The sequence below is a fragment of the Artemia franciscana genome, chromosome 7 (assembly GCF_032884065.1).
Source record: "Artemia franciscana chromosome 7, ASM3288406v1, whole genome shotgun sequence".
In the NCBI taxonomy this organism is placed as follows: Eukaryota; Metazoa; Arthropoda; class Branchiopoda; order Anostraca; family Artemiidae; genus Artemia; species Artemia franciscana.
Genome location: NC_088869.1, coordinates 3,148,156 through 3,162,588, shown reverse-complemented (window position 1 = coordinate 3,162,588; position 14,433 = coordinate 3,148,156). Strand labels below are relative to the sequence as shown.

The 14,433-nt window shown below is 37.5% G+C and overlaps 1 protein-coding gene across 9 annotated transcripts in view; it reads left to right on the top strand.

Annotated features, from left to right (window-relative positions):
• LOC136028739 (uncharacterized) overlaps window positions 1-14,433 on the top strand; it is a 56,899-nt gene that overhangs the window by 13,740 nt on the left and 28,726 nt on the right. For all 9 annotated transcript variants that reach the window (XM_065706611.1, XM_065706613.1, XM_065706615.1 and 6 more), the window contains exons 4-5: window positions 6,438-6,549; window positions 12,865-13,773. In XM_065706611.1, the coding sequence (XP_065562683.1) occupies window positions 6,438-6,549; window positions 12,865-13,773 (1,021 nt within the window). The remainder of the gene's footprint in view (window positions 1-6,437; window positions 6,550-12,864; window positions 13,774-14,433) is intronic.

Sequence of the window (14,433 nt, the reverse complement as noted above, 5' to 3'; positions counted from 1 at the left end):
TCCAATAAAACAAGGGCTGGAGTAATTTCAAGTCATCTTCAGGTTAGATTTTGATTTCGATTTGTTCATGCTCGTCTCTAGTAATCTTAACCTTCTTTTGTGTAAACTACAACTACTCTTTGTTCTACTGTTCTACTTTTTGTAGACTTGCAACTCGCTGCAGCACGAAAACCGCCTGAGAACACAGCTACACACGCTCCTTCTCCACTACAATCAATCTGTTAAAGGCTTTCCTCTTTACTCCCCAATAAAGCTCCAATTTCCTTTAAATTTTTTCCCATGACTTCTTCCCTCCCATTCGGTTACAAAATTCTTTTTATTTCACCCTCCCCCCACCCTGATGGATGATTAAAAGGAACAAATTCTGGCAATATATTATTCTTCATCAGTAGATTGTGGTTAAGCTTTCTTCACCTTTCTTATATTATAGCCCCAGAAAGTGGGATCGAACCATATTTTATATACAGTTCATGTTTGATATATGGTCAGTCAAACGAGTTCCTGAAACAGTCCCTAAATATTATCACTTTTCTTTTGCTATAGCCCCAGAAAGTGGGATCGAACCATATTTTATGTACTGTTCATGTTTGATACATGGTCAGTCAAACGAGTGCCTGAAACAGTCTCTAAATATATTTCTTCACCTTTCTTTTATTATGGCCCCAGAAAGTGGGATCGAACCTTATTTTATGTACAGTTCATGTTTGATATATGTCAGTCAAACGAGCGCCTGATACAGTCCCTAGATATATTTCTTCACCTTTCTTTTATTACAGCCCCAGAAAGTGGGATCGAACCATATTTTATATACAGTTCATGTTTGACATATGGTCAGTCAAACGAGTTCCTGAAACAGTCCCTAAATATTATCACTTTTCTTTTGCTATAGCCCCAGAAATTGGGATAGAACCATATTTTATATACTGTTCATGTTTGATATATGGTCAGTCAAACGAGCGCCTGATACAGTCCCTATATATATTTCTTCACCTTTCTTTTATTACAGAACCATATTTTTTTACAGTTCATGTTTAATATATGGACAGTCAAACGAGTGCCTGAAACAGTCCCTAGGTATTTTTCTTCATCTTTCTTTTATTATAGCCCAAGAAAGTAGGCTATAATATGCGTACTATGGTCCATATTTATCTCACCGACTTCTCTAGGGAAGTACACAAATTGGGTCTAAACATCCTCTGTTTGAAGATCCAAAATCTTGTCCCCCCCCCCTTGGACACTGTCTAATCTCCTAGATTAGAAGAAGATATTTCAATTTTCGTTTGAATTGATCGCTGCCTGAATCCAATCTAATCACCTTAAGTCAGCAAAAAAAAAAGAATATGTACTCAATGCAACTCACCTCTTGATTTATCCATATACTTTTTTAATTTTTTGTTTAAAACTTAATACGAATACGGACTTTGCTATTAATTAAGCAAATTTCGCATATAAATTTTTGTAAATAATTTTGTATAACTTTGATTTATCAGGAGCTGGATATTTGTTGAAAACAGAGGATTATCATCCTTGTTTAAGGTTATCAAAAGTTACAAAAAAATTAAGAATATGGGTTTGTCTCCTGTGGACTTTGTCTAATGGTATCTTGCACTTGTAAGAACAATTTATTAGTGGGAGAAAGCTTATTTGTTTTTTTTTTAAGAGAAATAATTTTTTAGTCTTGCTCTTTCAAGCTCTATACCTGAGAGTAAAGGAAAAAGATGACATGATATCTTGGGATTGAAGCAATATCTTGCGATTTAAATGGGTACCTGGAGAAAATCTGGGGAAGGTAAACAGGAAGGGTGTGCGAAAGCACAGGATGGTTGGCCCCCAACCCCCATTGCACTTCCTGGCTGAAGGGCCAAGAAACGGAGATCAGCACCGCCGGTACGGACTGTAAAGTCTAATGTTAGAATTCCTTTACCTTTTTATTTGTTTTATTGGTAAAACATGTTGAGCATAAACAAGGAACAACAGCGAAGCAGAAAGCGGAACAGCGAAGCAGGATTACTCATACATTACATCATATCCGAGAGAAGCATATCAAACAGTTCGTGGGAACGAACTGTAGTAAGGAGCGACCCGGCTCAATAATAAAAGAAACGCTAAAACACGAAATTTTGATGCTAAAAGATACATCAAAAGAATCAGATTTTCATGCTGATTTTCAATATATATATTTCATCAAATTTAGTCTTTGTCATCAAAAGTTACGAGCCTGAGAAAATTTGCCTCATTTTGGAAAATAGGGCTAAACCCCCCCCCCCCCCCCCTAAAAGTCATAGAATCTTAACGAAAATCACACCATCGCATTCGGCGTATCAGAGAACCATGTAGCAAAAATTTCAAGCTTTTATCTACAAAAATGTGGAATTTCGTATTTTTTGCCAGAAGACAGATCACGGGTGCGTGTTTATTTTATTTTTTTTTTTCAGGGGTGATCGTATCGACCAAGTGGTCCTAGAATGTTGCAAGAGGGCTCATTCTAATGGAAATTAAAAGTTCTAGTGTCCTTTTTACGTGACCAAAAAAGTTGGAGGGCACCTAGACCCCCTCCCACGCTAATTATTTTCCCAAAGTCAACGGATCAAAATTTTGAGTTAGCCATTTTGTTCCGCATAGTTGAAAACCGTAATAACTATGTCTTTGGGGATGAGTTACTCCCCTAGAGTTCCTTGGGGAGAGTGTCTTTGGGGATTTTTCTGGTTTGGGGGTGGGGTTGAGAGGAGGGGGCTGTGTGGGAGGATCTTTCCTTGGAGGAATATGTCATGGGGGAAGAGAAATTTAATGAAAAGAGCGCGGGATTTTCTAGCATTAGTGTAAAAAAAAAAAACAATGAAAAAACAAACATGAAAAAGTTTTTTCAATTGAAAGTAAGAAGTAGCATTAAAACTTAAAACCAACAGAGATTATTACGCATATTAGGGGTTCTAAAAATACTTTAGCATAAAGAGTGAGGTATTTAGGAGGAGATAAATACTACTACTACTACTACTAATAACTCACTGCAGCACCAAGCCGCCTGAGGCCAACACAGCTACGCACGCTCCTCCTCCAACCTAATCTATTTAAAGCCTCCCTCTTTACACCCTCCCAGGAAGTTCCCATTTCCTTTAAACCCTTATTTATGACATCCTCCCAACCCAGACAAGGACGACCTGCTTTCCGTGTAGCCCCAGACGGTTGGCCAAAAAGGACAATCTTCGGTAATCTGTCATCCTTCATCCGTAGAACGTGGCCTAGCCATCTCAACCTTTCTTTCATTATAGCCCCAGAAAGCGGGATTGAACCACACTTTTCGTACAACCTACTGTTTGAAATACGGTCAGTCAGCCGGGTACCCAGAACAATCCGTAGGCAATTTCTCTGGAAAACATCTAGTAAATTTTCATCTGCTTTTCGGAGTGTCCATGCTTCAGAGCCATATTTGACCACTGTCATCACTGTAGCTTCCAATATTCTAATCTTGGTTTGTAGGCTTATCTTTCTATTCTTCCAAACTTTTTTTAACTGTGAAAAAACACCCTGAGCTTTAGCTATTATACTTTTAACATCTTCACTGCTCCCACCATCTTTACTAATAATACTACCAAGGTAACTGAAGCTCCCAACCTGATCAATCTTTTCGTTACCTAAGGTCACCTGTTCATCTTCACTTATTCCTAACCTTAGTGACTTAGTCTTCTTAACATTAATTTTCAAGCCTATTTTAGCACCCTGAACTCGTAAAACCTCTAAAAATTCATTCATTTTGCTCACACTTTCATCTAATATGCTTAAATCATCAGCATAATCTAAGTCCAGGAGCGTTCTTCCTCCCCATTTGATTCCATGGTCTCCAATTGCCTTTCCTGTGCTCCTTAAGACGAAGTCCATCAAAATGATCCATATAAAGGGGGATAGAACACAACCCTGCTTAACTCCTGATTTAATACAAAACCAGTTGCTAACCTCATTTCCTACCTTAACCGCAGCAGTATTATTCTCGTACATAGCGCAAATCACTTTAATGTATTTTTCTGGTATACCATATAACGATAAGACCTTTGTTAACGCTGTTCTATCAACAGAATCGAAAGCTTGCTCATAATCGATAAAACTAAGGACCAAAGGTGTTTGACAACGAAGGGACTTCTCAATTATTAACCTAAGAGTGAAAACATGGTCGACACATCCTCTACCTTTTCTAAAACCGCATTGTTCTTCCCTTAAAACTTTGTCTACAGCATGTCTCAGTCTAAAAAGTATCATATTACTCAGTAATTTGCTACCTACAGAGACCAGACTAATGCCTCGATAATTCCGACATTCACTCTTGTCACCTTTCTTATACAGTGGTTTAATTAAGGTTTTCCTAAAATCATTGGGTACTTCCCCTTTTTCAAAAATCATGTTCATAATCTTCAGTAGCTTATTCCTAACCTCAGAGCCACCATATTTAAGGAACTCATTAATCATACTATCAGCACCTGGGGCCTTATTATTTTTTAATCCTTCTAGTACTGTCGCTAATTCTTCCTCACTAAACAAATCTTCCTTCACATCCAAGGTATCACAAACTTTTTCATTTTCATCTATATCTTTTCCTGCAACTGTATCTCGGTTTAGCACATTCTCAAAATGTTCCACCCATCTTTCTTTAACTTTTTCCTTATCACTAATTGTGACCCCATTTCTATCTTTAACTGGGACTAGTCCGGATCGGCTACTCCCTTTCAATTTATTAACATGCCAGTATAATATTTTACTATTATGCCGTCTAGCCGCATCTTCCAGATCCTCAGCAATTTTATCCATCGCCTCCATTTCACATCTCCTTAGTTCATATTTTAATGCTTTCTCCACTTTCTTTACATTCCTTTTGTTTTCATACGACCTATCGCTCAGATAATTCTTATACAAACCCCTTCTACTCTCTATTAAACCTAAAGCTTTTTCACTAATATTCCTAGTTGCTGTCTTAGTACTCTTCCCTAGGACACCATCAGCAACTTCACAAATTGTTTTTCTGAAATTATTCCATCCATCTTCCACATTGTCAAATTTTAAACCCTCAAGTTTAGTACTCAACTGTTCCTGGAATTTTTTTCTCAAATTTTCATCCTGAAGTCTACCAACATCATAACTTCCCGGGAGGGAGTTACTCTTCCGAAATTTCAGCTTTAAATTAACCTTAGACACTACTAGATGGTGATCTTTACTTTTAACATCAATAACGGCACTCCTATACACCCTAGTATCTTGTATTGATCCTGCTAGTCTTCTGTTTACAATACCATAATCAATAAGGTTTGCTGTCTTACCATCACGTGAATACCATGTCAACTTATGGGCCATTTTGTGACCAAACACCGTATTGGTTATAACTAGGTTGTTATACCTACAAAATTGCAAAAGCCTATAGCCATTACTGTTTTCTTTTCCTACACCAAAATTACCTAGGCTAGGATACCATCTATCCCTATTTCTACCAACCTGGGCATTAAAATCTCCTAGCAAAAACACCATATTTCTACCTGGTACCCTGTCTATTTGCTCCTGTAACTGTAAGTAAAATTCATCTGAGTCACTAGTATCTCCATCAGTTGGTTCAATGGGGGCATATACTACTATAACTGATACCCTAAACTTTTTAGTCATAAAATGAGCAATTAGTATTCTATTATTAATACCTTCCCAGCCTAAACAAGACTTAGCAGCTTCCTTATTCATCATGAGCCCTACTCCCTGTCTATGTACCCCATCCTTCCTTCCTGAGTAAACAAATTCTATGTCACCTAATTTCATGCTTCCTACCCCTGGGATATGAGTTTCTGAAACTCCTAATAAATCCAGTTCAAACCGTTTTTTATTTGCCACAAATTAGTTTTCGCTATGAACTTTCATCAGTAAGTCTAATCGAAACAATAGTTACCAGCCCTGACTAAGCTTCTAATGGCAATCCTTCCTCACTTGGCATTTTTCTAACGTACTTTAGAGAGTGAATATGAATTAAAGTTCGTTCTTTAACCCTAATAAAGAGGCTACCATGGAGTAACGGATGACACAAGACGAACGACTTTTTAGGGAAGCCTTGTCACAAATATAAGCGATATTTTATTTTTTTAATTATTTTAATTTTTTATTTTAATTATTTTTAAATTATTATTTAATTTTTTTAATTATTTAAATAATTATTTTTTATTATTCTAATCATATGATTAAATATTAGCGATATTTTATTTGCAGTATATTCTTTAACTTGTTTTTGAGGGGAGGGGATCTAGTTTAGTAGTATTGCTAATGGTTTTGAGTATTTTTGACTGAAAGGTATACTGGAGAAGGCAGCTTTGGAACAGGTTATGTAAGAGAAAAAAGTTCTGAAGACCGCCACTAAATGCAATACTCAAAATTTTTTTTGTTTTCCTCCAAACTATTCATAGTGCTTTCGTTTTTAGGATGACAGACATGAGTCTGCGACTGGGAAACAACAACAATCTCATCAAAGCAGCAGAAAGAGGAGGGGTTTTAGACCAGATCCTATTGAAAGTTTGCCATCTTATCAATCAGGTTGGTTGCAAACTTCTGGGCTGTTTGTATTAGTCTCATTTCTTTCTTTCTTCTTTGTCACATAACAAATAACTCATGGTAGCGCTTAGGATTGACCTCTCTTCAACTATTCTGGTCCTGGGATTTAATTCCTGCTGTCTTGGTATTCTTATACCAAATTTTAACAGAAATTTTCTTTTATTTAATTCTAACTTTTCTTGCTTCAGCCTCTACAAAATTACTGATGATTGCGTCCCAAATGGTTCCATCTAGTTCTTTGTATTCTACGCTTATTGACCCTAAATCATTTAGTTGCCCCTTAGGTATAGTTTATTTGACCTTTCTTACTGATTGAAATAAATGTTGTAAGTGTTGGGCATGGGGAAATAGGGATGCGCCTTTCTTCAAGATTATGTTTGGCATCAAACAGGGATGAGTCCTATCCCTATTCTAGTTTTTGTCCCAAGGTTGGGTGACAGGCTTGTTACCGGTACGAGTAAAATGAATCGGTAACTGAAACATCGGCTGTAGAGAATCTTATTCTTTTATACAAAAGATTGTTCCCGCGATTGAGACTTGTTATGCACTTTTATGCCAATGTGTAAAACCGAAAAAGCTGCATTGCTAGCTCACTATTTCTTCTAATTTTAATGGCATAGAAAGGGGGAGGGAGTGTATCCCCCTCCTGGGGCAGATAAGTCAAGTATTATTCGCTTTTTTCAAACAGTTCTTTGTAGCGAACTGTAAGTAAGGAGCGACCCGGCTCAATAGTGACCGAAACTCTAAAAAACAAAACTTTGATACCAATAGATACATCAATAGAACCGGATTTCTATGCTGATCTCAAATATATAGGTTTTCAAATATAGAGGTTTTTTCAAATATTTAGGTTTTCCTATCAAAAGTTACAAGCCTGAGAAAATTTGCCTTATTTTCGAAAAAAGAAAACGCCTTCTAAAAGTCATAGAATGTTAATGAAAATAAGACCATCAGATTTATACTATCAGAGAACCCTACTGTAGAGGTTTCAAGCTCCTATCTGCAAAAATGTGGAATTTTGTATTTTTTGCCAGAAAAAAGATCACTTAAGCATGATCGTATTGACTCAGTGGTTCTAGAATATAGCGCGAGGACTCATTCGAACGGAAATTAAAAGCTCTAGTGCCATTTTTAAGTGAGCAAAAAAATTGGAGGGCAACTAGGCCTCCTCTTCTGCTCATTTTTTCCCCAAAGTTTTCTGACCAAAACTTTCAGATAGCCATTTTGTTCAGCATAGTCGAAAAATCTATTAACTATGTCTTTGAGAATGACATAATTCCCCAAACTCCCTGGGGGGAACGGCTGCAAGTTGTGAACTGTCCCATTGTTTACATATAGATTGGTAATTGTGAGATATACAGACGTTTTCAGAGGGGGGAGGGTATGTTGGAGGATCTTTCCATGGATGAATTTTCCTTGAAGGAGGCACCGGATTTCTCAGTGTCATTTAAAAAACGATCAGAAATTAAATAAAAAAACAAGTTTTTTCAACTGAAAGTAAGGAGCAATTTTAAAACTTAAAACGAACAGAAACTATTACGTGTATGAGGGGGTTCGCTCCCTCGTCAATGCCTTGCTCTTTACGCTAATTTTTTTTTGTACTTTCAAAAGAGCTATTTATTTTAATTAAACGGCTTTTGCGATTTAGGGGTCATTCTTAAAGAATTGGAACACAATTCCGACTTTTAAGGTTGCATTGCTAGGTCACTGTTACTTTTAATTTTCTTTGCCGTAGAAAACCTGTAGACCTGTTACAGGGGGGGGATATTAATCCCTCCTAGGGGAGGTAAGTCAAATATTAATCGACAAATCGATAGAAATAAAAAAAAAAAAAATGTATTTCGACATTCGAGATTTTTTAGATTCTTTTATTCATGGTTTTCGAGTATACTTTTCTACCATTCTTCTTTTTAACTGAAAATGTAATGGAGGCGAGAACATGTTTAGGCTACTTTCCGGATTGGCGTTAGTTGCATGAGTATGGAATTCTATCTACTTTAGTTCTATGTAGTACTTCCTTGGAAAGAGGTGTTTATATTTGTGATCATAATTACGCTGCCTGATTAAAGAGTGATATGGTCATAGTGTTTTTTTTTTTTTTTTTTTTTTTTTTTTTTTTTTCTTCTACCAGGGCACTTCTTATAGAAGAAGTTGTCCTAGAAGCTTTGAAAGGGGCTCAATCGATTGGAAATTGCAACTTATAGTTTCTTTTTTAATAGTCGAAAGTGATTGGAGGGCAACCAGCCCCCCTCCATGCCCATCATTTCCCCAAATATTTCGAATCAAAATTTTTAGATAGCCCTTTTTCAACGTAGTTCAAAGATGCATTAATTATCTCTTTGAGCATGAACCGGGGGGCAGCACTCAGGGTAAGGATTGTAATTAATATCCTCGGGGCATATAAGGTTTTTATTGAAAGGAGGGTCATGTAAATTTTTGTAGAGGGGCTCATGGGATTGGAAATCAGAAGGTCTAGTGCCCTTTCTGGATAGTCCAAAGTGATTGGAGAGCAAACAGCCCTCCCTCTTGACGCCCATAACACATCTTATCGCAACTCTGATGTAGCCATTCTGTTAAGCATCTTTGAAAGGTCCATTAAATATGTTATTGGAGATAATATTCCCCCATGGCCCTAAGGGCAAGGGCTATAACCTGTTTTATTTACCAATTGTTAGCATTTAAGGTTTTTGTGGAAAAGGTGGTCGTATATCGTATAAGCTTTGGATGTGGCTCATTTAGTTGCAAAACAAAAGTCCCAGTGTCCTTTTGAAAGGTCAAAAGTAACAAGAGGACGACTAGACCCCCCCCCCCTATCACGTCATCTTTTCCTCAAATGCATCTCATAGAAATTTTCAGATAACCACCTTGTTAAAAATAGTCTGAAGATAATATAACAAGACCTTTGGGGTTGAAACAACCCCGGGGCAAAGGTTGTAAGTTATACCCCGAGGGCATATAAGGTTTTTACGGAAGGGGTGTTCATGTAAACTTTAGAGGAGGCTCATTTAATCAGAACTTCTAGTTCCTTTTTAAGATTCAAAAGTGATGGAGGGCAACTACCCTCCCCCTCGCTCTGATGCTCTTTTTCCCCCTAACATATCTGATCAAGATTGTGAGATAACTATTTTGGTAAAAATAGTCCAAAGAATATGTAACATAGCCTCCAGAGTTGACACAACCTACCAGAGCCTTGGGACAAGGGTTGTAAGTTATGTTCTGGGGCATATAAAGGTTTTATGGAATGGTTGTTTGTTTGAACTTAGCATAGGGCTCATTTGATTGGAAATTGGTAGTTATAGCACTCTTTTTAAGCGTCTTTAGTGAATTAAGGGCAACCAGTCCTCCTTCCATGCCCATTTTTTCCCGTAACAAACATCCAATCAAAATTTTGAGACATCTTTTTCTTCAGTATTGTCGAAAGATCCAGGTTGTCAAACCCCTCAGCCCCCAGAGCAGGGGCTGTAAGCTAGGCAATTCGTTCACTGTTTACGTATAGTGTGTGTTATTGAGAAAGGTATGTATGTTTGACCCTTACTATCCAAAAAAGACACAGGGTACTCAGGTTAGCCTTTCATACAAGTTTGATGGGAGTGTTGAACTAAATCAAAACTCGTTCTGTGTTTTCGCGCTGTCAAAAGGGCTTAACTCAAGAATGACTGAGTATGCTATTTTGGAACTTTCAGAAAATGATAAGGGAGATGATCAATTGACCAAAAAGGCAATATTTGCACATTACTACTACTAGTACCTCAACTACTAAATCTACCAATACTTCTAATAAAACCACAGTACTGCATTGAAAATATTGAGTAAACTTTGAGCTGAATCAAAAGAAACTATGTGCGTGTACATTGTCAAAAGAGTGTATCTCAAGAACGTATTTGAGTATTAAGTTAGAACTTTCAGAGAATTTATATAGGGGAAGGTCAACGGACTGAAAGGTAGTACATGCGTCCTGCTACTGATACTACTATCGCTGCTACATTTACTACTACTGCTTCTTCAACTTCTAGCTCTATTGCAACTACTTTTAAGGCTTAAGAGCATTAAGATGAAAATCAAAAAACGTATTTGAATGTGCAGGTATCAAAAGGATGTATCAGCAATATAATAGCAACAGCTAATTGTATTAACTTGAAACTTCCTGGACTCAATGAGAGTGATGTTCAAATGATCAAAGTGACATATGTTATAACTACTGCTGCTGATAGTGCTAGTTCCATTACTATTAATACTTTAATCATGTGCAGGGCAATAGCGCTGTCTAAATAAAGAGCGATCTATGCACAATATATATTTTTTTATATTATTCAGTATTTTTTTTTCGGGGGGAGGGGGATACAAAAATGAACATCATTTAGAAGGGGTTGTTATAGAATCATCGCTAGGGGCTCATGCGATTGGAAATCGCAATGTCTAGTCCTCATCGTTTCCCTAAATATATCTTATCAAAATTTCGATATAGCCATTTTGTTCAACGTAGTTGAAAGTCCATTAATTATGTCTTTGAAGATTAATAACACCCTCCCCTCCCACAGAGTCCTAAGGGCAAAGGTTGTAAGTTATGCCCTGGTGGCATATAAGGTCTTTATAAAAAGAATGGTCGTATAAACTTTGGAAGGAGCTCATTGGCTTTGAGATCAGAAGTTATAGTGCTCTTTTTAAGATTCGAACTGATCGGAAGGCAACTAAACCCTCATCACAGCCTATTTTCCGCAAATGCACCCGATAGAAATTTTGAGAAAGCCATTGATTCAAAAACAGTCCAAGGATCACATGACAAGGTCTTTGGGGTGACCCCACCCCCCGCAGTTTGGGGGCGAGGATTGTTAGCTATGCTCTGGGGCTTATAAGGTTTTTATGGAAGGGGTGACTGTGTGAACTTTAAAGGAGGCTCATTGGATTGGAAATTTGAAGTTCTAGTTCCATTTTAAGAGTCAAAAGTGATAGATGGTAACTAGTCCCTCCTTCCCCCTTCCTGAGACCATCTTTTTTCCCAAAAACATCCGATCACAATTTTGAGATAGCCATTTTGTTCAAAGAGCGTATAACAATGCCTTCAGGGTGGACACAACCCTCTAAAGCCCAGGGGTAAGGGCTATAAGTTAGCTTCGGGGTATGTAAGGTTTTTATGGAAGGGGTGACTGCGTGAACTTTAGAGGAGGCTCATTTGATTGGAAATTTGAAGTTCTATTTCCGTTTTAAGAGTCAAAAATGATAGATGGCAACTCGTCCCTCCCTTCCGTTTCCTGAGACCATCTTTTCCCCAAACGCATCCGATCACAATTGTGAGATAGTCATTTTGTTCAAAGAGCATTTAAGAATGCCTTCAGGGTGGACACAATCCTCCAAAGCCCAGGGGTAAGGGCTATAAGTTAGCCCCTGGTCATAAAAGGCTTTTATTGGAACGGGTGGCCGTATAAACTTTGGATTGGATGGGGCTCATTTGATCGGAATTAGGAAGATCTGATAAAAATAAATGACCACGGATTGACGGTTTAATATACATATAACGATATTTATTCCTCAAAGTTTCAATAGTCTTCTGTCTATTATGTTCAGAAAGGTGTAAACACCTAAAATGTATTTTGTTGTCAGTAAAACGCAAATTATACTCTACTCTTCAGAAGGCATCGGAATACATTTTATATGAAAGGGGTTTAGAAGTAGAAGGTGTGAAATTTTTATTCAACCGAATTTAAACTGGGAGGAAAGAACGGGGTCTTTAGGACTTTTCTTGATGGTGACACCTTTCTGCCTCCAGTCTCTTTTCCAAGATCGGGACCCAACATTTTCAGTCCTTAACTTCTGTGTTCTTCTGTCCCTAACCTCTCCTTGCATACAAATATCTCGGAATGACCTAAATCCATCAGTTTAATCATAAATTCAGACAAGCTCTGTAAGAATTTGTCTGCTTAAAACAATAGTAGATAAGATGGTCTAACCAAGTGGATGTCGCTACTACAATAAAAAAGAGTTCATTTTACCGGCTGAAATTTTGACTGAAAAATAAGAACTAATTTGCGTGATTCTTCGTGACTCAGAAAGATAAACAATTATGATCCCCCCCCCCCCTACTACTGGGTTGAAGGTACGGGAATAGATACTTTGAACTTGGCCGTCTCAGAATAACACCCTGTCAGTTTTGGACGTTTTGGTCTTGAAGTGATTTCTTTGAGCACCATGACTCCCATCATTTGGGAAAAGCCCTGTTGAATTGTCTCTCTTTCTCTCAAAATTTGTTGGAATTCAATTTCTTTGTGCAATTTAATTTTTGTCCATTATATTTCCTTTCAGGTTTATTCGCTCCTCCCTCGGAGCCAAGGAGAAAGGGTAGTAAACTTCAGTTTCTGATAGCGCTCCAAAAATCAAGACATAAGCGAAAGAATGGAGAAGCCGGAAGTAACATAGATCCTCTTAACTTTCAAAAAGGAAATAGTGAGCACCCGTCGAAAAAGAGAAAAAGCATACATTTGAAGAAGGATTCTGGGCACAGACCTGATGGTGACTTGAAGAGTGACCATGAAAGGGAGCAACCATCATTGGCGATGGTATGTGTAGATGGAGATACGGAGGAAGATATAGTGAAGAAAGGAACGTTAAATTTATCAACACAGTCTGGTACCAACCTAAATGATAGTGCTGGTCCCGCATTGAAAATGTTGGGATCTCGACTAAGCAATGAAGATGATCCAAAAACTTGCATTTCGTTTGGTGAAGATAGTGAGACTTGTGTTTCATTTGATGGAGATAGCGAATTACAATCCGATCAAAAAACGGAAAACTGCCCAAGGAGTAAGAGGTTTAGGAGGACTTATAAAAAAAGAGACAATAACCGACCTCTCAGAGAAAGGCAGAGCAAAGAAGTGAGTGATCAATTACCTAAAACCTCCATTGATAAAAATTTGGGTTGTGGATTGATAGTCAAATCTTTGGATGACAGCTTTGAACCTTTGAATGACAGAAACCTATTTGATAGCATCAATAGGCCTACTGCATTTGACATTTTGGAATCTAATATTGATGCACGAAATTTTGTCAATAATGAAAGAACTGAGCCTCCTATAAGTCAAGAAATAGACTATATAACTCAAATTTTAGACTCAGGAGCTGATGAGCAAGAAACCCGTACTGATCGAGTAGCTGAAGTCTCTAGTGGGGATTCCACTTCAACTGTTCCAAGTTTGTCAAACGAAAGCTTTAATGGTAAGATTTATTTTATTTTATCTTTTTGTTTGATAATACTACTACTACTAATAACTAACTGCAGCACCAAGCCGCCTGAGGCCAACACAGCTGCGTACACTCCTACTTCGTCCTATTCTATTGAAAGCCTTCCTCGTTATACCCTCTCAGGAAGTTTCCATTTCCCTTAAATCTTTCTTTACAACACCCTCTCATCCACACCGCGGACGACCTGCTTTCCGTTTATCCCTAGACGGTTGACTGGAAAGAACAATCATGATAGATTTCATCTGGAATTTGGAATTTTATCGTGTGAAATTTTAAAGCTTTCTTTTAGTTATTAGTTCAGCTCACTTTTATTTACAATAAAAAATAACATTCAAATAAACTGCCAGTGCCCGTCCCAGTGACTGGGCGGGCACATATGACTCACTTTCTTACTATTAATAACTAAATACAAAGTGATGAAAAAAATAACAGTAAAAGATTACCTTACCAATCTCTCATCAGCTCATACGAATTTTAGTGAGAAAAAATAATAATAATGAAGAGGAATGAAGAAAAATCAATATTAGTTCCTCACTCGGTTACAAAATAAACTTCTACCCCCTAAAGTACGAACTAATCGTCGCCAACTCATTTGTGCCTTTCTTCACATCAATTTTCAATGCTGAGTTGTAG